The sequence below is a fragment of the Ochotona princeps genome, chromosome 11 (genome assembly GCF_030435755.1).
Source record: "Ochotona princeps isolate mOchPri1 chromosome 11, mOchPri1.hap1, whole genome shotgun sequence".
Lineage (NCBI taxonomy): Eukaryota > Metazoa > Chordata > Mammalia > Lagomorpha > Ochotonidae > Ochotona > Ochotona princeps.
Genome location: NC_080842.1, coordinates 24,899,613 through 24,926,302, shown reverse-complemented (window position 1 = coordinate 24,926,302; position 26,690 = coordinate 24,899,613). Strand labels below are relative to the sequence as shown.

The 26,690-nt window shown below is 43.3% G+C and overlaps 1 protein-coding gene across 1 annotated transcript in view; it reads right to left on the bottom strand.

The window, feature by feature from the left end:
- ENPP6 (ectonucleotide pyrophosphatase/phosphodiesterase 6) overlaps positions 1–26,690 on the bottom strand; it is a 92,656-nt gene that overhangs the window by 34,003 nt on the left and 31,963 nt on the right. Inside the window, exon 2 of the mRNA XM_004579260.2 lies at positions 24,121–24,300. Coding sequence (XP_004579317.1) covers positions 24,121–24,300 — 180 coding nt within the window. The remainder of the gene's footprint in view (positions 1–24,120; positions 24,301–26,690) is intronic.

Here is a 26,690-nt window from a genome sequence, read left to right as displayed (position 1 = left end):
TGCAGCATTGAAGTAGGGTCATGAGTCCATTTCAGGGAGTTAAGACCACTAGTCAAAAAGCAAACTTTTGTACACTTTTATGAGCAAATAGGTGGCATAACTTTCCATTATTTTTGCTCAGGTGAAGTGTAAGTGCTCAATTCCTTTGCAACAAAACACTGTTGTGCCATGGCAAAGACTGGTAAAAGCTAGCAAGAGCTATCTTCCCTGATTTGAAACAAAACAAAAATTAGTTGATATGGAAATAGCTTGATTTCTTCCAGTAGATTTTTTCATGACAATAAAGTCTTCTGATGTATCATTGTTTATTCTAGGATCAAGTATTATGTTGTGTCTGATTAGTCAGAAAATTATGAAATAAATATTTCACATGGCATTGTGTAAAGATTGACTGGACTTCAAAGTACCCTACTAGATTAACAAGTCAAAATATCTCAGAGTTAAAGCAGGCATTCAGAACCAGGGCTCTGCCTCTTCCAAATGCAGTAAAGGAACTCAGCTTCAGCTGGGAGGGTAGTTTGCCTCTCTGCTCTGGAGCCCACTGGTGTAGAAGTGGAGCCTTGAGGAAGAGAGACCCAACCATGTTATCAGAACTCAGGGCAGAAGAAGGGTGAGGCAGGCTCCCTTAGCATTTGATGAATATATTATTAGTGAGCATCCACTATGTACTAGTCACTACCTTCAGACTTACTGAGAACAAAAACTAAACAGTCACTATTTTCATCCAGAAGCATCCTACAGTTTAGCCTAGTTAGGGACATACATGAAACAAAACAAAACAAAACAAAACAAAACAAAACAAAACACCATGGTGCGTGACATGTAAAACAAGATATAGCTTTCCTCAGAGCTGCCTAAACTTGGATAAGAGCCATATTTCCAGTGGTATTATCTCCTAAAAGCCTTCCTTGGAACCCTAAATTGGATTCGTCTTTTTTTTTCCTGATACTTTTCTTTCACTTTAATGTAGTATTAACACAAAGAGAGCAGATTCAGTGTAGCTCATAAATACAATTCTAGAAACGTTTCTTTCCTCCCCTTCATTACCCTCTCTCCCTCCCTCTTCCTCTTTTCTCTGTTTCTCTCACTCTCTTCCTTCCTTATTCCTTGCTTCCTTCCTTCCTCTCTCTCTTTCTTGCTTGCTTGCTTTCCTTCCTTCCTTTGCTCTTTTCTCTCTTTTCTTCATATTTGAGATAACATTTTTGATTTACATTATAGTCAGAACCTTACTGCTCCACTAAATAAAAAGACCAACAGATATAAAGTAAAAGACTCCAGTTCAGCAGAAATATACACAAGGGTTATACCAGTTATCACATTAAAAAATGACCGTTCCACCCATATACAGTAAATTTTTTCTTTATTTTATAACATTGCTTAATAGGCACTGAGGTATGCCTTAGTCCTCCCCATGTTCCCTCCCCTCCCCATTGTTCCCCCCTCCAGCCTTACAATAGGGGTCTTTTGTGTACCCTCAGAAGTTCATCATACTGCCACTGAGGTATCTCCCAACAATGTAGGAAATTATCTGCGGTTTCACTGTGAGTCCATCCTTGTACTGCATGCATGGGGACATACTTCTCCGTGTTTCTACCTATGACCATACTTATTTCCGCTATGCTTCCATTACACATCCCGTTAGGTACAGTCCAGAAGTCTACAGTAAATTTTAAAATAATTACAGATTACTAAAATTATAGTAGTACAACATTCCTAACCATTAATTTGGCAAAGATTGAAAATAGGGCTGGCAAAAGTATATTTTCAGCAATATTGACACACACACAGAGTTTCTTTCCTTTTTGCTCTTTAAAAGCAGACGTGTATAGACTTAACCAGTGTGATGGGGTTGGAGGTGGGTGTGGGCAAAGAAAGCATGAGAAAAGTTCAGAGGACTCTTAAATAATAATGTCTGTGCAGAGAATGGTAAGTGCAATGAAATACACTTAGACTCAAACAAGTTGTGTCAGGAGACCAGATGTTGCTCTTTCTCACAGGCCAGGGAAAATGATTTCCAAGTGCAAATGAGTAAAAACGGGGCAAGTGAGGAGCACGGGAGGAGAGAGTCTCTGTGGGGGAACACTTTGACCTCACTCCTGGGTGCACATGCCAGCTGGTTATAGCCGAATTACAGTCTCCGGAGTGGCCTGCAGGAGGAATTCCTTAATAAGCAGATCATAGCAAGATCTGAGGACTCCATGGGAGACCCCCTCCGCTCTCTGCCTGCTATCGTAAGTTTGGAAGGGCTGTTCGGGACACTGAAGAAAGGACTAGAAGGCAGGCAGCTTCGTTTTTCCTTAGTAGGATAAATAGGTTAGGTGGTCCAGGCATAAATCATGGCTTCTGAGGGAAAAAATTTAAAAAAAAACTCATTATTGTAAGAAATTACAGTGGAATCTTGATTGGATACAGCAGGTTAGATCATTGTGTTTTCTCTGTCAAAGGTTGTCTGTGAGTTTTCCTTGTGCTCTCAAAGCAGTTTATCCTGTACCCAAACTGCTGTGCTCAGTGCCAGAGATTCAGACGCAAATAAGGCACTCCTATCTTTCAAAAGTTTAAAAGTCATGAGGCATGCATTTGGCTTAGTGTAAGGTACCAGAAAGCTACCTCTGCACTGGGTGTCATATGTATCTCTGGCTCTTAACTCTACTGGTTAGGAACTCTCTCGCCTTCCCTCTTAAAAAAAAAAGTTTGAAAGCTTGAACAGACATTAAGCCAACTGATAGACAACAACTTGCCCCATCTGAACACCTCGTTCAATGCCCAGCTCAGGCTGCTGACTCCAGTTTCCTGCTGTCGCAGACGCCAGGAGGCAACAGTGATGGTTCAAGCAGTTGAGTCCTTGCCACCTACATGGGAGGACTGAATTGAGTTCCTAGCCACCAGTTATGATCCTGGACCTGTCACAGCCGTTGCAGGCATTTGGGGAGTAAATGAGCTCTGTCTGGGAGAGCTCTATCTGTTTGTCTTTCTGTCTATCCTCTTCCCAAATAATAATAATAATAATAATAACAAAAAATTTAAAAGATACAAAGAAAAAAAGCAGTGTGTCTCAAAGGTCATAGAAATCAATAGTTGAAACTATACTTAATAGAAGGAAAGAAATAACAAATGTAAAAATAATAACGAAGATGAGAGTAGAAAAAAATGGAACAGAGAGTAACAAAATAAGTTGGGGAATGGGTGCTCAGCCTACGGTTAAGACATCTGCAACTGCATCGGAGTATCTAGTTTCAGCTTCCATAACCAGGTCCCAACACCAGCTCAAACTAATGCAGACTCTCTGAGGCTGTGGTGACAGCTCAAGTTATTGGGTTTCTGCTACTCAGGTGGGAGTCCTGGCCTGAATTTCTGACTCCTGGCTCTGAGCCCAGCCTAGCTCTGTTGCTAGTAATTGGGTAGTGAATCAGGAGATTGAAATTCTCTCTGTCCTTCAGTTTCTCTATGCCTTTCAATTAAAACAAATACAAAGGATAGATCAAATTAAGATTTTAGGGTTTTTCTTTGAAAGATAAACAAAATCAACAAACCTTTATCTAGACCAAGAAAAAAAAGACTCAGATAAACAAAACCAGAAATGACAAAGGAGATATCACAACTGATACCACAGAAATACAAATGATTATTAGGAGCTATTATGAACAACTATATGTGAACACATTGGAAAACCTAGAATTTACCAAGTTTGAATCACAAAGCTAAAAAAAAATTTGAACAGATCAATGACAAATAATGAGATTAAATCAGTAATATAAAAAAAAACTCTCAACAAAGAGAATCCTAAAAACAAATGGCTCACTTCTGAATCCTACCAGAGTTTTAGTGAAGACTGAGACCATTTCTTAAAATATTGACCAGAATTCCTTCTACACAGACAGCATTACCTTGATTCCAGACCCACACAAAGGTACAACAACAGGAAACTATCTGCCAGGACCCCTGATAAATGCAGATGCAAAAAGCAAAACAGCAAACTCAACAAAATACTAGCAAATTAAATTCCATAAGCTATCCAAAAGGTCATGCATCACGACCACTTAAGATTTACTCCCAAGGATGCAAGGTCCAGCCTATGAAATCAATAAACATGATACATCACATCAACGGAATGGAAGATAAAAATCATACACTTTTCCCAATAAAAGCAGAAAACCTTTAACAAAATTCCACATCAATTCATGACCAAAACCTGGGGATAATTAGATATAGAAGCAACCTATCTCAACACAGCAAAGGCCATGTATGACAAACTCACAACCAAAATCATTTTGTATGGGGAAAAGCTAACAGCATTTCCCTTGACATCTGGAACCAAAGATGTCCAACGTTATTGTTGCTACTAAAAATAATACTGTAATTTTTGGGCAAAGCAATTAACTACGAGAAAGAGAAAAAAGATTAAAAAAACACAGTATCTGGTCACAAGTGACAAAATTAGGAATTTAATCATAGAGGTTAACTAAAAATAAATCCAAAAAGTTACAAATAGAAAAGTTGTATGTGAATTCTTGTTAGAAAGGAAACAAAAAATCCAGAACCAGGCTGATTATTCACAACAGAAAAAATTCTACATTTCAAAACTTCTGGGGTGCATTTTCATTTAGGTCAGATGCAAGTCAAGAATGTCTCCATCAGTACTGTTGGTTATTCTTGTTCTAGAATTCTCATCATCAAATAGGAAATAGAAATAAGAATTCTGGAAAATATGCATGTAAGGTCCTGGAAGGGATCATTTTTTAAATATTTTGTCTGTAACCTTGCAAAGTTCATACACTGTTTCCTGACACAGCACAGAAACACACATATTCACAGTAGAAAGAATTTTCACCAAACTATGAGCTATATATACAAACAGTTCTCACTCTGTTCTCTCTGTGTGTTTGTGTGTGCGTGTTTAAAATTCTGATTAACAATTCATACATTGATTTCACTGTCTTCTATGGATGAAGAAACACAAATATGAGATACTTATGAGTATATTCCTGGGCCACTCATATTCATTGAAACTGAAGTTGTTAGGAAAACCCAGGCAACTATTATTGTATACATTTTGCCTTTGCTTTTAGGAACACAGTCTAAGAAAATAAAGTTGTGTATGCCAGGATCTTGATGACAGTGTCGTTTATAATATAAAATCTAGAGGCAGTTTCAACACTTAGCAATAAAGGCATGATCATTTGATTCACTATCTGCCACTATTAATTAGCTGCCACCATCTGCCTGGGAACTAAGGAGATCGGTGATTCCAGAAGAGTCTGGAGACCTGAGAACCCAGAGCACTGGGACAGATCGATGTCCCAGCTATAGCCATCTGACAGAAGGGGCCACATTTTCATTCCTCTGCCTTCTGCTCCATTCAGGCTGTCAATGGATTGCACAATACACATTCACATTGGGGAAAGCAATCCACTGAGTCGATTGCTGATCTTACCTAAAAGCACTGTCCCCAGCACACCCAGAGAGTGTTTAATCTAGACCATTCTTGGCCAATGATGTTGACACATGAAATCAACCAACACGTGAAATTATCAGATTACAGCTTGATTCTGCAATTTTTCTCATGGCAAATGAAGTTGAATGTCTTTTTGTATATTTATCAATCATTTAAATAAACAAAGTACATTACTTTTTGTTATTATAATGGAGTACCTAAGGCAACTAGTTCATATAAAGAGGAAAGTGTTATTCAGTTCACAAAAGATTCACAGACTAAGGCTGACCGAGACTTCAGTGATGGCATTCTGCTGGTAAGGTCCTACAGCAGTGCTTAAAATCACGTAGCAGGGGACAGGGAGCTCATGTGCCTGCTTACATCTGTGTGGTCCCCTGGGAAGCCACAGAGATTTAGTCATAGGGTATTCACTCTTGTGAGCCAGTCCAACCCAATCATTTCCTGAAAGCCCCACCTCCAAACTCCCTCATTGGATTGTCTACGGTGTTAGTCCCACTAACGTAAAACTTGGGACTCAACTCCAGCTGAAAAGGTATTCAAACCATAGCATTCTCTCTCTGCCTCCTGAAACTTATGTCTTTGCACATACTCCATAAAATAACTCCATCCTCAATAGTTCCAAAGTCTTAATTGAATCCATCATTGATTTAAGAGCCTAAAAATCCATTGGAGACTCAAGGCAAATTCTTATCATTGTGAATCACAAGCAAGTTACATAGGTTTTTCTTTTTAAGGTTAATTTTATTGTCATTGGAAAGTCAGATACACTCCAGAAAGAAGGAGAGACAAAGAAGAAGATCTTTTACATTCACTCCCCAAGTGGCTGCAACGGCTAGAGCTGCGCCAATCCAAAGCCAACAGCCAGGAACCTCTTCCAGGTCTCCCAACCAGATGCAGGGTCCCAAGGCTTTGGGCCACACTTGATTGCTTTCCTAGGCCACAGGCAGGGAGCTGGATGGGAAGCAGGACTATATGGATTAGAACCAGCGCCCATATGGATCCCAGCATGTGCAAGATGAGGACTTTAGCCGCTAGGCTATTGCGCCGGGTCCAAGTTACATGCTTCTAAGATTAAAAAAAAAAAATGTAACAGGGACAGGGTAGACATTCTCACACTGGAGGTGGTGAGAGGGCAAGAAAAATAAGTCTCTACATCCTATAGGGAAAACATTAGATCTCAAAGCTTTGTCCAACCTCTAGGGCATGCTGTGGTGGGCCTAAAGATCCAAGGTTCACACAACCTCATGCCTATGACTTTGCCCATGGGAGCGCACTTGGCTGCTCTCTGGGGCCACATGCCATTGGGTGTGGCTTTCCAAAGTTAGTATAGGACAGTATCGATTGCTCCATCTTCTTGGGATCTCCTCTACAATTCTACTCTCGCAACTCTTGTAGCTATCATCTCATCAAGGGTTCCTCACATGGGCACTGAGGCTGTGACGCAACTCTGCCAAGCTTGTCTTTGAAATCTCAGCAGAAGCTACCATGACTCCTTAGCTCTCATCATGCGCACACCTGCAAAACCAGCATCCTGTGGATGCCACAAAGGTCTTCCATTAGCACCAGCTGCACCTGGGCCTGCCCGAGTCATGGCTGTAACCTCAGAGTGCTCTGCCAAGAATAGCAAAGGAAAGAGTCTCAAAGCAACCCTGGGCAAATCCTTGGAAAGCACCCAAGGGTTCCATCACACAATTCTGCTCTTCCAGTCCTATGGACCTGTAGTGGGAGAAGCAACCTTGAAGATTTCTGAGACGCTCTCCTGCCCCCCTTACTGTTGTCTTGCTGACTAGCACATGCTTCCTTTATCTGCAGTAATCTCCCCCCTAAGTCCTTTCTCCTCCACACTCTCCTGCTTCAGAGCTGTTTTTTTCCTTTACCGCTTTTTGGTTGGGTTGTGAATTTTGGCTCTGCTTCTTTTTGCTCCTGATTCTTACCATTAAACTGACTAAAAGAGGCCAATCATACCCATGACACAGCCTGAATACTTTGTTGTTTGGAAATCTTCTCTATCAAATAAACTAATCCACCTATTTAAGTGTTGGCCTTCCACAAAGTCTCAAGGCATGAAGACAATAAAGCCAGGTTCTTTGCTCTGGTGCAAAAAGGGGGGCCTTTAGAACAGATTCCATTAGAATAATCATTTCCACTCAAAACCTTATCAACAGGGCTTCCACTGTCCACATTGCCATCAGAGTTCTGTTCTAGTCCTCCCTAGAGTCACCATCACACTGGCCTCACACCATTCTAGGCTGTCTCTAAGCCTGTTCCTTTAAACTTTTCAGCCTCTTCCCACTAACCAATTCCAAGGCCACTTCAATATCTTCAGGTATAGTAATAATCCCATTCTCAGGACCTATTCTCTGTAATAGTGAGATTTATTACTGTTGTTGGTACTGTGGCAAAACCACTAAGGGAACTAATGGAAAAGAGAGAAGGTTTATTTTTTTAATCTTTTTAATATGTATCATTTTATGACACAGTTTCATAGGCTCTGGGATTCCCCCAGCCCCTCCCCAAACCCTCCTCCTCATATTGCATTCCTCCATATTGTTACAGTAGTACAGTTCATAGCCAGTCATGATTTGAGAAGGTTTATTGAGCCCACAGTTTTGAAGATTCACAGTCTAAGATCAGGTGGCTCTGGTGCTGTTGCTGACAAGGTCTCAGAGTGGCACAGAGTATCCATGGCAGGAGACAGGGAGCCTGTGCATCTGCCTTTATCTATGTGGCCTCACACAACCCCCAGGATCTATTCATAGAAGCTCCTCTCTTGTGACCCAGTACAATCTAATTATCTCCCAAGGCTTCATCTCCAAATTGGATTAAGTTTCCACTCTCTTAGTGCCATTAACGAAGCTATGAGTTTGAGGAAGCAATATTCAAACCACAACACCCAAGCATGTGCACGTCAGCTCAGATCTCTTCCATATTTTGCTGCTGAGTTGACATTTTTCTCTTTCATTTATAAAAGTTCTTCATATATTCCAGATGTGCACATTTTTGTTGTAGCTCTTCCCACTCCATGATTTTTTTTGCTTCTTAATGATGTTTTTCATGAAGATAAGCTTCCGATTTTAATTTCCATTTCACCATAAATCATAAATCAGATACTGGCTGTATATTTGTAGGTCTGCCTCAGGAATGACTAACCTTTAACTTTTATCTATTTGGCTATCCTTGCATGAATGCCATATTTGTCTTAACTTTTTAATGAGTTTTTTTATTTATTTGAAAGGCAAAGTTACAGAGAGGGAAAGGGAGAAGAAAGTAAAGAAAAGAAAGAAAGAGAGGGAGAGAGAAAGGGCTTAGGGAGAGAGAGGGATAGAAACAGAGAGACAGAAAGAGTGTGTGAGAGACAGAGAGAGAAAATCTTCAGTCCGTTGGTTCACTCCCCACATGGGCTAGATGGGCTAGATAGAGCTGGGCCAGGCTGAAGCTAGAAACCAAGATCTTCCTCTGGACATCCCACATCGGTGCAGGTGCCCAAGAACTGGATCTTATTCTGCTATTTTCCCAGGTGCATTGGCAGGGAGCTGCAAGGGACGTGGAGCAGCCGGAGCAGGAACAAGTACCCAGATATGATGCTGGCACTATGGGTAGCAGCTTTACCTGTTTAACCACAGCAGCAGCCCCCTGTGTTTACTTTCATAGTTTAAAATAGTTGTGTGTCTAACTAAGAAAGTCTTGTTTTGATCATTTCTCTAAAGATACATTCAGCCTTTCCTGAATCTTTAAATTTCCATATAAATTTTAGAATCAACCTGTCAATTCACACACACACAGAGTATGTTACAGTTTTGGTTGGGATTATATTAACTCTAGAGACTAACTCTGAGCAAATTGATAGAATATTAGCCTTCCAATTCATAAATATAATATATTACTCCATTTATTTAGGCCTTGTTACATTCCCTTAAGTATTTTTTTTTGTGTAGAGTTCTTAGGTTATTTGTATTAGATTTTCTATTTTTTATTCTTTTGTAAGTGGCCTTTATTTTAAGATTTATGTATTTATTTGAAAGTCAGAGAGAGGAAAAGATGGAAAAATTTGTTTATCTACACTTCCCAAACAGCCACAATAACCAGAGCAGGGAAAGGCCGAAGCCAGGAGTGAGGAGCTTCTTTCATGTCTCCTATGTGGGTACAAGAGCCAAAGGGGTTGAGCAATCCTCTTCTGCTTTCCTAGGCCATGATCAGGAGCCAGATCAGAAGTGGAGCTGTTGGGGCTTGAACAATTGCCTATGAGATGCTGGCACTGCATGTAATAGCTTTTTTTTTTTTTTTTTTTAAAAAAAGAGTTTTAAACAAAAGAAATGATGTAAAAGTAAATGCAGATATGTACCATGAGATGAGCATGGCCTGGTGTTTAAAAAGGAGCTGCTGTGTCACACTGGATTCAGTCAATTAGGAGAAAGAAAGAGTGTTGTCTGCTTGAGTCAGCTGGGAGGCAAGTCCACTGAAAGCACGGCTCAACTAGGCAATGCACATGGAAAAAGCACCACCAAAACAGACCAAGCAAACAGGGCTTGCTTCCAGAGAATCACGTACTGACAGCATATCTCATTCTTCTCCTTTCCCCCGTTTCCTCTTTTTCTTGTCTTTTTTCCCCCCTTTAAAGGTGTTAGTTCAGTAAAACTCAAGTCCTTTGATGTTTTCACTTGTGTTACCAAGTGCCATTCTGACTGGACTTAATTCAGTATGCCACAACATTGGCCCCTGGGTTTTGCTAATGTTATTTATTGATTAGCTGCCAAGAGACAAAGGGAGTCCCATGTATTGATTGAGTTCTCAGGTGCTTCCCAAGGCTCCCTGCTTGGGTCAAGACCAAAAATCAGGAACTCCGCCGGGGTCTGCCCCACCGAGCAGGAGCTCAGTCACTTGAGCCATCACTGCTGCCTTCCAGGGTCTATATTAGCAGGGTCCTGGAGTAAGAAGGGGAGCCAGGACTGAACCCAGAAACTATGACGTGGGACATGAGCATTTTAACTAACATCTTAACTGCTAGGGCCAATATCAAATCTAGTTTAGGATTTTAAATGTCATTTTCTAACTTTTTATTCCTGCTGTATATAAGCAGTACCATTATCTTTTTAAAATCAAAGCATTGCATTAATTCTGAAAGTGAATAAACCAGCAATGCAATGGAACATGAAATAGGTTGAATTGCTTCCTTCAGAGATAGCCAAGGTGATTATGCCTACGTGAGTGTGTGTGTGGGTGCTTTGTTTTGTTTTCTTTAGTCTTCATCTGATAGAAACCAGCAAAGGGGAGGGAAATATGCTGTGCACATCCCCTAAGCTGTCTCTAATTGGATGTCTGTGGGCCCCTTTCCTGGAACTGTCACGAGTCAAATCTAAGAACGTTAGCAAGTATTCCCCAACCACCCAAGCTGCTGTCTCCTGGCCATTTTCCTGGCTTTAGCAGCAGACGGGTTTTGGTCAGCTAGGGTCGCTACAGGTCTCTCCAGCAGGATGGAGTAAAGTGAGAATTTCAGCATCTCAGCCTTGGGGATCCACAGGGAAGGAAAGAACCAAGGTGCAGTTGGATTTTTGCAGTTTTAAAGCTCCATCAGGGGTTTGGGAATAAGACTTGGGTTTCAGCTACATTCTGAGCTCAAGTTAGAGCTTCCCTCTCTCTTAGTTCCTTGTCATTTCCAGGAAACTGTGACAGCGACGGTGCTTACCTTACAGTCATAGTCTTCTTTCTTTCTTTTTAAAAGGTTTATTTATTGGGCCTGGCATGGTAGCCCAGCAGCTAAATTCTTGCATGTGTTGGGATCCCATATGGGTGCTGGTTCTAATCCCGGCAGCCCCGCTTCCCATCCAGCTCCCTGCCTGTGGCCTGAGAGAGCAGTTGAGGATGGCCCAAAGTCTTGGGACCCTGCACCCACATGGGAGACCCAGAAGAGGCTCCTGGCTCCTGGCTTTGGATTGGCACAGCTCTGGCCGTTGTGGCTGCTTGGGGAGTAAATCAGCAGACAAAAGATCTTCCTCTCTGTCTCTCCTTCTCTCTGTATATCTGATGTGCCAATGAAAAATAAATAATTAAATAAAATTTGAAAAAAAACTTTAAAAATTTTTTTAATTTAATTATTTATTGGGCAATCTGAGTTACAGAGAGAGGTGGGGAGAGAGTGTATGTGCTTTCTTTGGCTGGTGGCTGCAAGAGCCAACAAAGGGTCAGGTTGAATCCAGGGACTCCATCTGGATCTTCTACCTGGGTGGCAGAGGCCTAACCACTTTGGACCATCTTCCACACTTTTGCCCAAACTAGTAGCAGGGAGCTGGACTGGAAATGGAGCAGATGGGAAACGAAATAGCACTAACATGGGATGCCAGCATCGCAGGAGGCATCTTTAGCTGCCATGTCATAATGTTGGCACCTGCATTCGGAGGACTGTTTTCTCTGTCTGGAGTCTTCCTTCTTGCTGGGTAGCCTCATCTCCACAACCATTTCCTTATACAACTTTGGGAGTGCATACTGTGTGGAAAATGTAGAGAGAACTTAAAGGATAACTGACTACCACCACTAAGCATACGCATATTTGGGTCCAACATTTTTTTTTTAAGTTTTATTTCAGATAATGCTTACATAATTGATCCGGGTGTCGGGGTGGGAAGGATCAAGGGTTGGAGAAAGGTGGGTATGATCGTGGTTTCTAAGTTTTCTATTTTTTTCCTGTATGTGTGAGGAGGGAGAGACCAGGAGAGAAGCCATACCCAGTTTCCCAACTGCCTCAGCACCCAGGGATGCAGAACAGTCAGCCAATATGAACCCAGGGTGACGTACACTCCAAGGGTTGTGCCCAGGTGGTTTTGATAGTTTTGAAATGCTATCGATCTTGTCAGTCCAAGGATGAAGGAACACTTTCAATATTTGTTAGGTGACAGAGTCCTCCTTAGAGTCTCCATTCACGCATTTGCTGTCATTGTTGGGCTGGGGTAGTTGTCCATTTGTTCTGTTCTCTTTCCTCTATTTTGGTAACAGAAGTCTTCTGAAGGCCCCAAATGGGCTGCCATATCCTCTGTGTGAGTCTGGGTCAACCATCCACTACTCCATCTTTTTCACTGAAGAGGACCAGTTCTCACAGGCAAGCCCAAGGACCTGAGACTGGCAACCTGGACCGTGCCGGACCTCCCACCTCAGGGACTCAAGGACTTGGCAACCACAATACAGACAGGCTCAAGGACCTGTGCCAGACAACTCGGGCCCTGCTGGATCCCCTGCCTCTGGAGCCCACGGACCTGGTACCCACCACACAGGTGGGCTCAAGGACATTGGCCAGGCAACCAAGGCCTCACCCAGAACCCCTGACCCAGGGACTCATAGACCCGGAAAGTACTGTGCAGGCAGGCCCAAGGATGAAGGCCAGGTAACCCAGGCCCTGCCAGATCCCTCACCCCTAGGATTCACGGACCTGATACCCACTCAGGTAGGCCCAAGGACCCGCGCCAGGCATCCCAGGCCCTGCCTAGGTCCAAAATTTTTAAGGCATTTCCTCTTCTAAATATTTCTATCTATTGGAACATTAATTTAATGTAGGGTTTTTTTTTCTTTTTTCCACAACTACACTTTGCTGACATGAGTGAAAAAATGGTGGAAACAAAGGGGCAAATTACCGTGTCTATAATGTGGATGCTATCCCCATGGATTCTGGCCCAGTTAGTCGCTTTATCGGCACTACATGGCAAATTATCCTGCACTGCTGGGAGAACCAGTGTCTCAGCTGGGAGACTGTCCTCAGGTCTCTGTGCCTATGGTCAACAGATCTCCCAGCTCTGGTACCATTCTACCAGGTGCACTGTTTTCTTGAATGTGCCTTGTTTCCTGGCAACTTCCCCCAAGGACCACCAAGTCAAACTCATAAAAATCACATTTCTCCAAACTTCCTGGAAGCACAGGACTTGTATTCCAAATGTAGGTCCTGCTTGCCGAGTTTGACACATCTTGCAACAATAACCCTCCTGCACTGCATTTTCTGTGATGTGAGACAGGTGTGCAACTGTTGAATGCCTGTCTCAGGAGACCTTATTAAAACGGCTAAGCCAATTAACTCTCTTAGAAACACTTAACCTTTGCCAGGAAAATACATCTGAGACACAGGAGCTTGTGGGAACAAGTCCTTGAGGGGAAGCACGGCCTTTGATCTCAGAGCAGTGCCTTTCCCCAGGGCTGGCATGGTCCATGGATGGGACCATGTAAGGGATCTTTGCCTGAAGGCAAAAAAAGAGGGTGGGCTTAGCCAATGAGACCCCTAAAAGTGGCCTTGAATGAGGGGTAAAAGCAAGCTGGAGAAAGAGTTTGTCAGGTTGCGTTGTTTCTAAAACTTCAACTGAAAATGAACCACAGGGACTAAGAAATGACTCACAGGAAACAAAGGCAAGAGGTAAAGAATGCCTGAATTGGGCTGAGTCTCTGCCTTAGGAAGTTGAGGAGTGAAACCACAGTAAGGAGGTAATGAGACCAAAGGTTGGATTTTCATCTCTGTATCTGCTGGTTAGTTTTAGATCAGAGAGAAAAAAAAAATCCTTGGCCCAAAGATAGGGCCTGCCGTGCTTCCATGTGGGGCCAAGCGAGGAGTGAGAATGATGGTCCCTGAAGTTCCTTGCCATGAGTCATCCACACATCCCTGTGCCTAAGGCACAGACGTCACAGTGATCTAACTCCTAAAGGCCATGATGTGAGGACAGCAACTGCATACAGTCCCCAGGATGGAAGGTAGTTGTCTTTTTGCCCCACCTAGTCCTGACCCAGGAAGGCCTCCTTCTCTGAGATGGTGAAGTCCTGGTATTCGGATCACAGAGGGCTGACCTGCTCAGAATGCAAGAGGCAGTCCATGCCTGCAGAGATCACCGGGGTTGCTGGAACCTTAGCTCCTAACTCAAGATTCCTTCTCGAGTCTTTAAGTCTTACCGACTTAGGAAAAGGTGGCCCTACTTAGCTGCAAGAAGAGGGGTTGGGGCCTGGGTTTGAGTACCACCACCTGTGCCATGCTGTGACATGACTGTGTTGGACATAGCTGGTGCTGTTTTCAGACTCCAAGCCCCTTAGTGGTAAGACCAGGTCACCTGCAGCCTGGGTCTCATGTCCAGGATGCAGACAGCACAAGAAAATGGCCGTGTAGTGAGAACATGGATAAATAGTAAAATCCTATTTGATTTCCACGTTTCTGTTTCAGAGACACTGTCCCCCCAAAGAGGTCCCAACACTCTGCTGCCTCTCCAGCATGGAAGCCCTGAATGCACTACTGGGAAGAAGAAGGTGCAGTGGAGAAGTCCTCATTAAACACTGTCCACTGCATGTGAGAACATTCTTCGCTACAGACCCATGGAGGACAGGTGACTAGATCAGGAATACGTGGAGTAAAAGTACACTTGAGTTGAGATATGTGTAGAACAAAGCATTTTGGTTGGAAATAATTTGCTTGATACATGAATTTTGCCAAAACGGATGAGCTTATTTGTTTATGTGTGTGTGTTTTATATATGTGCATATTATATATACTTTCTATGTATTATGTATCTTTTATATATACTATTTTATGTTTGCACATGTGCCATTTGATGTTACATATATATATATGTCATATATATTATATATAAGTCATATGTCCACTGGGGATTGGTGCCAAGATTACTCATGCATACAAAAACCCTCGGATGTTTGGCCCTTTATATCACATGATGTAACATCTGCATGCAACTTACGCAATCCTCTCATCGACTTTAACTATCTGTGGATTACTGATGACACCTAATGCAATATCAACGCTCAAGTACCCAGGGGTTCACTAACAATGTTTAGAAATGTTTCAAGGTTAAAAATTTGTTGAAATTATCTGAAGTGATTTTCTTGCTATAAAAACAATGCATCCTCACAACCAAAAAGGTGAGAAAATGTAGACAAGCAAAAAGACAAAAAACAAAAACCAAAAAAAAAAAAAAAAAACCCAGTGGTACCCAATGTTTGTCACCTCCCTCTATATCATTCCACAGCCTTTCTATACATATATTATCACCTTCTCTCTCAAATTGGGATAATTACCAATATAGTAAGTATTTAATAATTTATCATAATATGTTTCACAAATGCACCCATTGAATCAGACACTTTCGCCTACTGCCAAATATGCTTCCTCTTCTGCCTGCTGCCTGGACATGCAGTTAGGTGGGGCCATAGGGTAGGCTGTGTTATGGCCAACAGAGCAAGAAAAGACACAATATGTATCAGGTGCTGCTTACAAAAGCTCTTGGTGCCTTTTTGTGTTCTGAGAGTCCACAAAGGCCAAATATGGCAAGCTTAGCGTGGCCCTTCATGTGGTTTCACTTTCTGTGGTTCTGGTGGCTGTGTTGTAGGCCATGGCTCCATGCTGTTATTTGTCTTGATCCTTTCACACATTCACATATCTTTTATTTCAGGATGTTGTTGCAATTTTCCCTCTTTTTAACTAGTTATTATTGTTAACCTCTAACAATGCCTAAAAATTGTATTAAACTCTATCACAGAGTACACATGCAAAGAAAAAAAATACTGTATGTCTAGGATTTAATACTGTTCCCTGGGGATCTTGGAACATATCCCCTGTGGATAGGGAGAAACACTATATTGATCATGGGGAAACTAAGATAAAGCAAATGTGAGTTTCTGTGGAATTATTTGAAGAAGAGTCAATTGATGGTCAGGAATACTCTTTTGGACTTCCTATGGCAGAAAAAAAAAGTCACCTTCTGTTGAATTAGGCCACCAGGATGTTGGGTCACGTCTGTTTCTGCGATTGATATTACCTCATCCTTTCCCTCTAACGCGAAAACCCAAATCCCTACATAGTGTATGAGAGTCTTAAAATTATACAGGCAGCTCTAGCTCCATCATCACTTCACTTTCACCTTAGTCAAACAATTACAGTTGTATTTGACTCTTACAGACCCATAACTATTATAGGCATTTGTTGCTTTGTCTTTGAACCTTAACATAGGATGCTTTCCTCCACCTCAAGTGCTGCTAGGTGGCTAGAATCCTTGCCTTGCCTGCACCAGGATTCCATATGGGTGCTGGTTCTAATCCTGGAGGCCCCACTTCCCACCCAACTCCCTGTTCGTGGCCTGGGAGGGCAGTCGGGGACAGCCCCAAGCCTTGGGACCCCACACCCGTGGGAGGGCCCTGAGGAAGCTCCTGGCCCCTGGCTTCGGATCAGTGCAGCTCCACCATTGCAGCCACTTGGGGAGTGAATTGGCAGATGGAGGATCTTCCTTTCTGTCTCTCCTTCTCTCTGTGTATCTGACTTACCAATAGAATAAATAAATTAATAAATCTTTAAAAATATTGCTAGGAATATAACCTGCATGTATATCAGCATCTATATAATATAGTAATAATATAATAATAATATAATATAATATAATATATTTTAAATACATGAATTGCTAAGATAAACAAATATATAAGTACATGTAAATATAGAGAAATCTATTGTAGATTATTTTACATCTAGGAGATATAATTATATGTATGTAATTATATATATAATCCATAACATAGGGACAAGATTTTCTATTATAGCAACTGCTAGAAGTACAGCATCAATCATCTTGGATGACAGTAGCCTATATCTTATCCATCTCCCCTTCCTGAGGAAATGATCTTGATTTTTAGTGTATTATACAAGCTGTTATTGGGAGCCGGAGGACCCAGAACAGCAAGAGAAGATTTTTTTTTTCATGTCTTATTGAAAACTGTCTTTGTGGGAAAAAAAAATCCTGGCAAGTTCGATCATTTCTCTATTGCTTTCTTCAAAGCCAATATTAGATTATGTCTAGTCATCATTGTCACTATTCAAGTCAGATTGAAGAGAAAGAATTCCGCATCAGTGTGGGTATTTTTGTAGTTTGAGTCGGAAAAATACCATAGAAACTTGACCACTCCAAAGCTCCTTAGGAATATCCCAGGGAAGAAATCCGGCTGCTCTCTGCGGGTCCCATCCTGCCCCTCCTCTCTTGAAGTCATCGAATTCTTTCAGTCTCTGATGTAAGTACATGTCAACTAATTCCAGCCACAGACACTTTTTTTTAAGGATTATTTATTTTTATTGGAAAGGCAGATTTACGGAGAGAAGGAGAGTCAGAAAGATCTTCCATCAGCTGATTCATTCCCCAAGTGGCCACAATGGCTGAAGCTGAGCTGATCTGAAACTAGGCGCTAGGAACTTCTTCTAGGTCTCCCACGGGGTGAGAGGCTTTGGGCCGTCCTCTACTGCTTTTCCAGGCCACAAGCAGGGAGCTGGATGGGAAGTGGAACATCTGGTACACGAACTGGCACTGATATGGAATCCAAGCACGTGCAAGCTGCGGATTCAGCCACTGAGCCATTGTGCTGGGCCCAACCATTGTTACTTCTTCAGCAAATATTTACCTGCCATCTCCGATGAGGTCAGGGCTGTCCTTGGGTGGCTTCACAGGGTGAGATGGCCCCCTTTGCGGTACTTCTCCAGGTTTTATGTTTCTTCTCCTGCCTGTTAATGACTTGCCTTTTTCTGCAGGTTCATCCTTGCCCATTCAGTATTAAACATTTGATCTCCTCAACAAGGTCCTCTTCCTTTCTTCAATAGCCGTATGTCATATTCTTTCTATTACGAGTCCTGAATATCCCATGTAGGATGAATTGCTTGGAGCATTTGAGAAAGAAGAGTGTCATGTGCTGAAGGTCCAGGTCGTTCATCTGCTCCTGGCATCCTCAAGGTGCCTTCCTGCCTGGTCTGTCTGTGCTCATCCCTCTGCAAGGAGCCTTCCTGCCTGGTCTGTCTCTGCTCATCCCTCTGCTCTGCGTGTCCTCTCCATACTGTAGCTAGAGTAGCCTTCTTGAAATGTGAGTTTGAGATTGTCACTTTCCCCCTTAAGCCCTCCCACATCCTCTTCTCATCCTCTCAGAGCCTGGCCTGGCTCAGCTTTCCTCATGAACACCACACCCATCCTTTTGTGTTTCTGGAACATTCCACCCCCAGTCATTTATTCATCTTTTCAGATGTGAATTCCTGTCCCTTTCCAGAGCATCTTTTGTCAGTCTTCTCCGAGGATACCGGATTCTTTATTTGAGGACGCCATCACACAGTCCACCTTTCTCTGTTATATTTGCATGATTTTATGTTTACGCTGATTTGGGTGAGTATGAGATTATTATCTCTGTCCTTCGCTGGGTGGTAAGTTCTCAGAAAGTGGGTGCAGGGTCAGGGGTATCTGTTTCTGCTCACAAGTGTCTCCTGAGAGCCCATTCCAAGACATTGAATCACACCCTCTATAGATGTTTGGTGAAGGCGTGGATTTGCCATGATTTGTGAAGGGTGGAAGTGCACCCCTGGATTTTTCTGGATGACTGTCTCAGCTTAATGGATGCCGCTGAATAACCCTGAGCTATTTCAGCCAAGATACCATCTTGCAAAGTGAGAGTGTTCTGACAGCTCAGAAAGCTTTCGAATGCTGCCGGCCTTGCTTCCTCAGGCAACAGGCCAGGGAGGAGCGCCCCTCCACCTCACGGTGGCTGGCTAGAGGGCCTGACCTGTGTCTTGGAAGATCACTGCTTTTGAAACAATCTCACACTTGAGATGCAAATTTGTAATCTTTCTTTTCCTTTTGCTGACATAGACAGTGTCAGGAATGCAGATTTTGCCAAAATTACTGGCAGAGGAAATGATGCAATGTGAATTCAACCCAGGGTCTTACAGAATTTTGACCCCAGCCAACCCTTGCCAGACAACATTAATTACAAGGGCTTAGATTTCACTTGATACTTTTATATATTTCTAACACATTTCCATTGCATTAAAAAAAAAATCAGCTCCATTTGAAGTCATTGATTTGTGCGTGTGTCAGAGGTCAAAGGCCACTTTGGCACTCTTCATTGGCAAGGAGCACACAATTGTGAGTGTGGCTGTATTTTTTTTTTTCTGGAAAGGAGATCCATGGAGAGCAGAAATCAACAAACTGCATACTAAGGCCTAATCCAGTTCTAAAACAGCATAAATCTCAATGTCTCCTGCCAAGCCAGTTATACTGTAGGAAAATTTAGTGAACATCCAGATCCCTTGTCTTTGCAATGTCAAATACCTGTCTGAAATATAGCCTTGCTTTTACCCAGATGTTTGGCATCACATCTGCCTACGTGATGCCTTAGCTATGATGTTAACTCACATCCTCATTTGATTGATGCTGGGCTCCCAATATTCCCCCGCTGAGTGCGTGAATCTAAGGCCGGTGTGACTGCAGGTTGTCAGGCACCAAATGACAGGAAAAAGAAAGGACTGTACATAGACTGTACCTCTTGGCCAACAGCCAAACGTGCCTCTTATCCAGATGGACTCATCTTGACTATAACCACCATGATGGGACATGAGCGAATGCCCACCAACCAACTCCCTACCCAGCCCACTTTCGTCAAATATAGGAGCAGAAGACAGGTGGAAAGGTGTCTTTCTCTTCCCAGAAGATGTCCTACTGTCCTGAACACCTGTACAGAACAATAAGAGGCAAGACGAAGAGCCCAGAGTGACACCCAAGCATATCTCCAAGGCATGTAAGAGACTGTATCCACTCACCCATGACTGCCACATGGAGGGAGTTACCTCTGCAAAACGCATGCTAAAAGATGGAGAACTTAGAACTCCAACAGTTTTAAACACAGCGCCTAAAAGGTTGTTACTTTGATTCCATTTTGATTTTGTGATAGTTCAACCACCACCATATAGTGTGAGCAGCACCAATTTCCAAAGGAACTCCAACTCTCTATACAAGAGATTATTATCCTCTCACATTTCCTGGTTCTTCCTTCTCCCCCAAGTCACCCTTCTCTGCTTTGGATTACTTTGCAGTATGAAATGAACGTTAGAAGTGCTTCCTTTTCTCCCTAAATCAAATTCCTTTGGCATCAACCTAGAGGGAAAGGGTAGGGGAGTACAGTTATTGTGCATCATTTCCTCAGTTCTTATGTGCAGAACATGACCGGGTGCTCATAATGCAGTTGCTGGATGGCCTTGCCCAAAGACATATTGTGATCAGGACCTGGGATCATTTCCCCCAAGCATTTTCCTCCCTTCATAGCTCAACGGGACCATTGAGTGAGATGTTATGGATCTATGAACAATCTTAAGTGTCCTGGACCTTGAGCTGGGGTATGTGGAACTCTTCCCCACTTATCAATTTTTCAGTCTGCTGCTTTATCTACCTGACAGGGAGACTTGAACTACTGCCATTTTTAAATTGCTCTTCTAAATATTGACTTCATGGCGAGACTCAAAGTGTCATAACACAGCTCACTGGAGCAATGAAGATTTTCCAGGCCTCATCCAGAGGTCTGTGCAATGTCCTGTGGGGAGCAGAGAAGGAAGAGGAGGATTTAAGCAGAAAAATCAAATCAAATCAAGTCACGTTTGGAAGAAATGCCATGGAGCTTCACTTAATCTTGCCGAGACAAACGAACCTCCACTAGGCTCTTGGCTAAGGCTCCAGGGACTGGGGTGGGGAGAGGATAGCAGGTGTCCGTCAGCCCCAGAGCCATCAGCTAGTGACAATGGATCCCTTCCAGGGGACCCCTGACAGGGCAGAAGAGCAGAAGCAATCAGCTCTCAGTGGGCTTTTACTTGTGTATTCAATTTAGAAGGGCTACATAGTGTCTAAGAAACAAGAGACTTCCAATTCCCAGGGGGGGTTTCTCATGACCTGATCTTTAGCTAATCTTTCTTTTAAGTCACTGAAGAAAGTCTGGGAGACCATCCTTTAGCCTTTTTCCTTCTGGTGGTGAACAATCTAACCCATCTTAAGACGTTTGTGTCACATCACATTAGCAGTTGAACTGTGAATCAAAGGAAATGAACAGCCCCTTTTCGTCTTAAGGAGCTGTTTTGGAGAAGGAATGAGATAGTTTGCATGCAAATTGGCTTGGAAATTTGTTAGACCCAGCATAAGCTATAAATTCAGATTCCATAAGATGAGCCTAGTGCTCTGTAACACTGCCGAGAGAAGTATAAAATACGGCAGATCCCCTTCTCCAAGACCCCTCTCCTAACCTGGCCAGAGTACTGGCATTCGTGGCTGGCTGAAAGGCCAACTTGTGAGGTGAAGGCCTGTGTAGGGATTTGTGGGCAGGGTGATGGATGGGAAAGTATTCTTCAGAGCCTAGAGAGCTCCCAGTTCCCAGATAGAGCAGGTTGAGCTTAACAGGCATTATGGAAGATGGTCTCAATTATGTTGGGACAATATTGACTTTAATGGTTCTTAGATTTGCTTATTTATTTATTTATTTATTTATTTATTTATTTATTTATTTATTTATTTATTTTTTGAAAGTGGGTAATACCATTGATTCCACATCAATATCATTTTACCCTGTATCTGGGGTTAGGGAAAAAAACAAAGAGAAACCCCCCACCCAACCTCCCACCCATCCCAGATCCCCAACGGGAGGCGTGCTCTGAGGGTCCTGTTTATACAGTTTTGATAGTTCATCAGTTCTGGATTGCTGCCAATCTCTCAGTTCCAATCGCAATGAATCTTATTCAGAATCCACTGGCTGACAGTCTCTTCATGGTTGGGGTTCTAAGATCAGCAGTTCAGTTGGAGGGATCTCCAAAGAAACTTCATCTGAGATGATCCCAGGCCTGATTCTTGTGCGAGTTTGCTAGTACAGAGTCCGACACCGTCCGTCACACCAATCAGCTTATGCACATGCTGGTTGTTGGGATTGCTGGGTCAGTTCTGTTTCCAGCCCTGTCTTCCTCGTGACCCAACGGGTGTTGTAGTCCAGTTCGATCCTGCCCACTTCATACTCGGTCCTCACGCAAAGCAGTTGGAGCTGCAGCCTGGTTGGGGTGCAACCAGTTCTATAACCCCCACCAGTTCTGCCCCCTACCCTGGTTCCCATGCTTGCCAGTATGCACTGCAGGCTTGTCAAGTCTGTCCCAAATCCTGTTTAGCTCTTGCACGTGTCGATGGGCATTGAAGCCCAGCTCAACCCAACCAACCTATTATCCAGCCCACACACCTACTGGCAGGTGCCCTTCTGTACAGCCACCCCTGCCCCTGTCCTGAATTAAAATTCCTAATTCCTAGATTTGCTTTAAAGTGACCCCCAGCACAGTTGACCAGTCTGTTTCTCTCTTAAGCCGTGCACAGGAACTGCTGTATTTGGGTATAATTATGCTTCTGAGAATGGCCTCAATGTCATTCTCAAGGTCTTTTGGTTTTAGGCTTCATCACAGTGGGCCCAGCCCTGAGCTGGGCTACTCTACAAAGTCTGATTAGCCTGGCTGATGCACTAACTTACTTCCTTAATCTAATTGCCAACTCCACAAAAGGCGGAGTCCTCATCGAAGAGGATGGAATCCTCCAGTAACCTCTTCTTGGTCAGAAGTTTCCTGTGGCCTCCAAGGTAGTTTTCAGTGGGTGGAGTCTATGCTATGGCCATCTCCCAGAAATGAACTCTGTTGTCACTGTCAGCCTGCTCCTATTTGCCCTTCCACTCAGCTTGAATTGGCACAGCCTTGCCTGGACTTCAACTCACCAGTGCAGACCACAGCTGCTTCAGGGCGGCTAACATAGCATCTACAACATCCCCCCATGGGGTCTGTTCTCCCCCATTCCCATCTGTCTGGGTCCCTTGCTCCTCCAAGAGGTGACACAGTCTGCAGTGCCCAGCAGTCTCCACATGGTCACCTCTACTCAGCATGTTCCAGGCTCCCACAGCAGGCCCACAGCATCAGTGGGAGACATCTGTGATTGAGCCCTGGTTTAGTCACTGGCCTCTCCTTTCTCTTCCATCCCTTCCAACCACCCTCTCCATGCCCCATTGCTGGTCACAATTCCACATGCTGCTGCTGTTACTGCTACTGCTGCCTTTCCAGCCAAGCCAACGGGACCCTCAGTTGCTTCTCCCCATCTTGTGCCAGGTAGCTCCACAATTATCCCTTCTCGGCCTCCCCTGATAAATCCTTCCTAATGGCAATTTTCAATACCACACTGTAAGAATTAAGGGGAAAATGTCTAGGGTCTCACACATGGAAAGGTCAGATTTCCCACATATTCTAAGAACATACCTACAAATAAGAAGATGATGGCAAAACGATCATTTTATTAACACGGAACCACATCCATAATACGAGATTGTCAGTGCCAAGCTGAGCATATCCTTGGGACATTTTGTAATGCACCAGGGACATTTACACGACCGTGGACTTGAGTGCAGTGTCAGGTAATTTAACCTTTCCTTGATTTAGAACTGTGTAGGGGGTCATCAGAAGAGAAAGAGGCTTTGTTGACTGAACTATCGAAAAGTTGTACACACTTTTGAGTTCTTGTCTCAGTCTTACAGGGAAACTAAAAAAAAAAAAATCTACAACTAATACACCACATTCTTTTCTAAAGGCAATAAGCATGCCACCATTGATTTCACTTGTAGGTCCACAATCTTGCATTTGAGAACAAGTACAACATCCTGTAATAGTAATGCCAGACTGAGAGAGTCAAGAAATAGGATTGTGCCTGGTTTGGGATTCAAAACAAAGTTTTTTAGAAAATTCTCACAAGACAAACTTCTTAAATAAAAATTCCATTTTCCAAGCCATGGCTTGGTCTTCAAACAGAAACTGTTATTGCTTGTTCTCATGGTGTTTACAGCGAGACACTCACCTGGCCAGTAGTACATGTAGACCTTCCTTTTGGCCTTGGTCAGAGTGACCCACAGCGGCTCTGATCCGTTCCACCAGAGGGGCATCAGGCTGTCCTTGTTGACTCCAATGTCAAAAGACTTGTTGGTGCTGGGGTCCCACATGTAGTTGCCCGTCATCTGATGCACCTCACAGTGGCGGCCTACAGCAACAAGAACGCAGAGCTGTTGGTTCATGGCTCTCAGATTATAAAAGCTACTCACACTCAGTTAGACAGAAGAGTGTACAGAGTTGATATGGATTTTTGCTAATCTAAACTTTTTATATTTTTTTTACTTAGAGAAGGAGAAATCGAGAGAAGGGTCTTCTATCTGTTGGTTCACTTTCCAAATGGCTTCAATGGCCAGAGCTGAGCCAATCCAAAACCAGGAGCCAGCACCCAGGAGCTTCCTCTAGGTCTCCCACATGTATACAGGTGTCCAAGGACTTGGGCCATCCTATGCTGCTTTTCCAGGCCATATTTAGGGAGCTGGATCAGAAGCAAAATAGCCAGGACACAAACCAGCACCCATATGGGTTGCCAGCACTATAGGTGGGTGATTAGCTTGTTGAGCCACTGTGCCGGCTCCTGTCATAAACATTTCTTGTGTCTTAGACTGTAACACTAAAGTGAACAATGCAGGGAGCTGTACTCTCTGGAGGGGTTGAGGCTGAGCTGTTTCAGCTACTCTGAGATGCTGGGTGTGATGTTACTGCTTGGGTCATGGCTTGACATCCCAGTGTACATCAGTATGACTCTGGATTTCTGGGTGAAGTTTTCACTCCTGAGCCTGATCATATCCTTCCACTGCCTCTTCTCCCACATCAACAATCCAAGTTGTTGAAGGATACATTCTCCCCTTTCTAGGATAAAGCAAGTTATGGCTTCAGCACCGAAGAGTGACGTAGCCTAGGTCATTTAGAACAGAGTGGTGAGAAATAGATCCAACTTGGAAAAACAAACCAAAAAACCAGCCTTCCAAATGGAGCATCCGATAGGAATGAGCGTTAATCAGTCCTGGGGCACTTGGACTCTTTTGGGACATTAGGCATAAACTATTTTGTAGCAATTGTTACATATTTAAAGTAAAAATAATATAAACGTTGGCGAGTGCATTGAAAATGACTGCCATGTTAGTGAGCGTCTTTGGCACCCTGACAACAACACACGCTCCAATAGGCTGCCCAGCCAGGCTCATCAAAGTGGCTTCTTCCATTGGTTGCTTGCTCTTGTGGGTCCTTCCCAGGCCCTCCCCCACCAACTGTTTCTTTTTAAAAGTTTTTTTTTTTTTTTTTTAGATTTATTATTATTGGAAAGCCGGATATACAGAGAGGAGGAGAGACAGAGAGGAAGATCTTCCATCCGATGTTTCACTCCCCAAGTGAGCCGCAACAGGCCAGTGCGCGCCAATCCGATGCCGGGAACCTGGAACCTCTTCCAGGTCTCCCACGCGGGTGCAGGGTCCCAAAGCTTTGGGCCGTCCTCTACTGCCTTCCCAGGCCACAAGCAGGGAGCTGGATGGGAAGTGGAGCTGCCGGGATTAGAACCGGCGACCATATGGGATCCCGGGGCTTTCAAAGTGAGGACTTTAGCCGCTAGACCATGCTAGGCCCTAAAAGTTTTTATTTATCTATTTATTTGTATAAAGGCATAGTGGCAGAGAGGCGGGGAGAGAGACATCTTCCATTTATGGCCATGACAATCTTTATTTTTAAGCAAAAGCGAACAGAACTAATAAGATGAACTAAAAATTCGAATACCAAAATGTCACAAAGGAAAATGTTTTTATGTCATCACAGAAAGCAAGAGATTTCACCAACTTTGCTCAGAGATCTACATTAACTATAAAGTGTGTATTTTCATTTTGGCTGAAGTTTAACAAATTTTTCTTCAACTTAGTAACATTTAAAAGCAGTGTAAAATCATGGACCAATCTCCCCCAGGGCCCCTCTCCTAGTCATTCCTATTGATGGCCTCCCAGGTCCTTCGGGCCTTTCCTGGGCCATCTCCTCCAGCCATCCTTCACCCACTGACTGCCACCTTGTGTCCCCCGTTCTCCTTTTGGGAGTCGAGTTCAGTGCCCCTCTGACACTGCAAGACCCCATAGCAGTGGTCCTTATGTGCATGGCAATGTTGCACCACCCACGATAGCTTGCCTATCATCTTTCAAAAGTGTCGTCATTAACCTTGGCTTTGACAATGGACCGTCGAAAGGTTGCTGTTACTACTTAGCTTTTAACCTGTCCTTTTTTTCCTCCCTTATTATTTTCAACTGGTCAATGTTAATTCCTCTTGTAGTTCTACTTAACTTTTTAAAGGCCTTCAACGTGTGTCTGTCAAATCATGATTGCATATCATGCATCTAAAGACCAAAATATACAGTCCCTATGATTAAGTAGCTTGCAACTTGGTTTTGATTACGGAAACAAGAAGCTCCTTTGGCACTAGTCAGATAGGCATGACAAGATGAGGCTCAACTGGAAGTGACCCAGTGGGACTGACCACAGGGTGCGTGGTCAGATCTGGAGAGCCCACACTAGTTACTGAGCCAC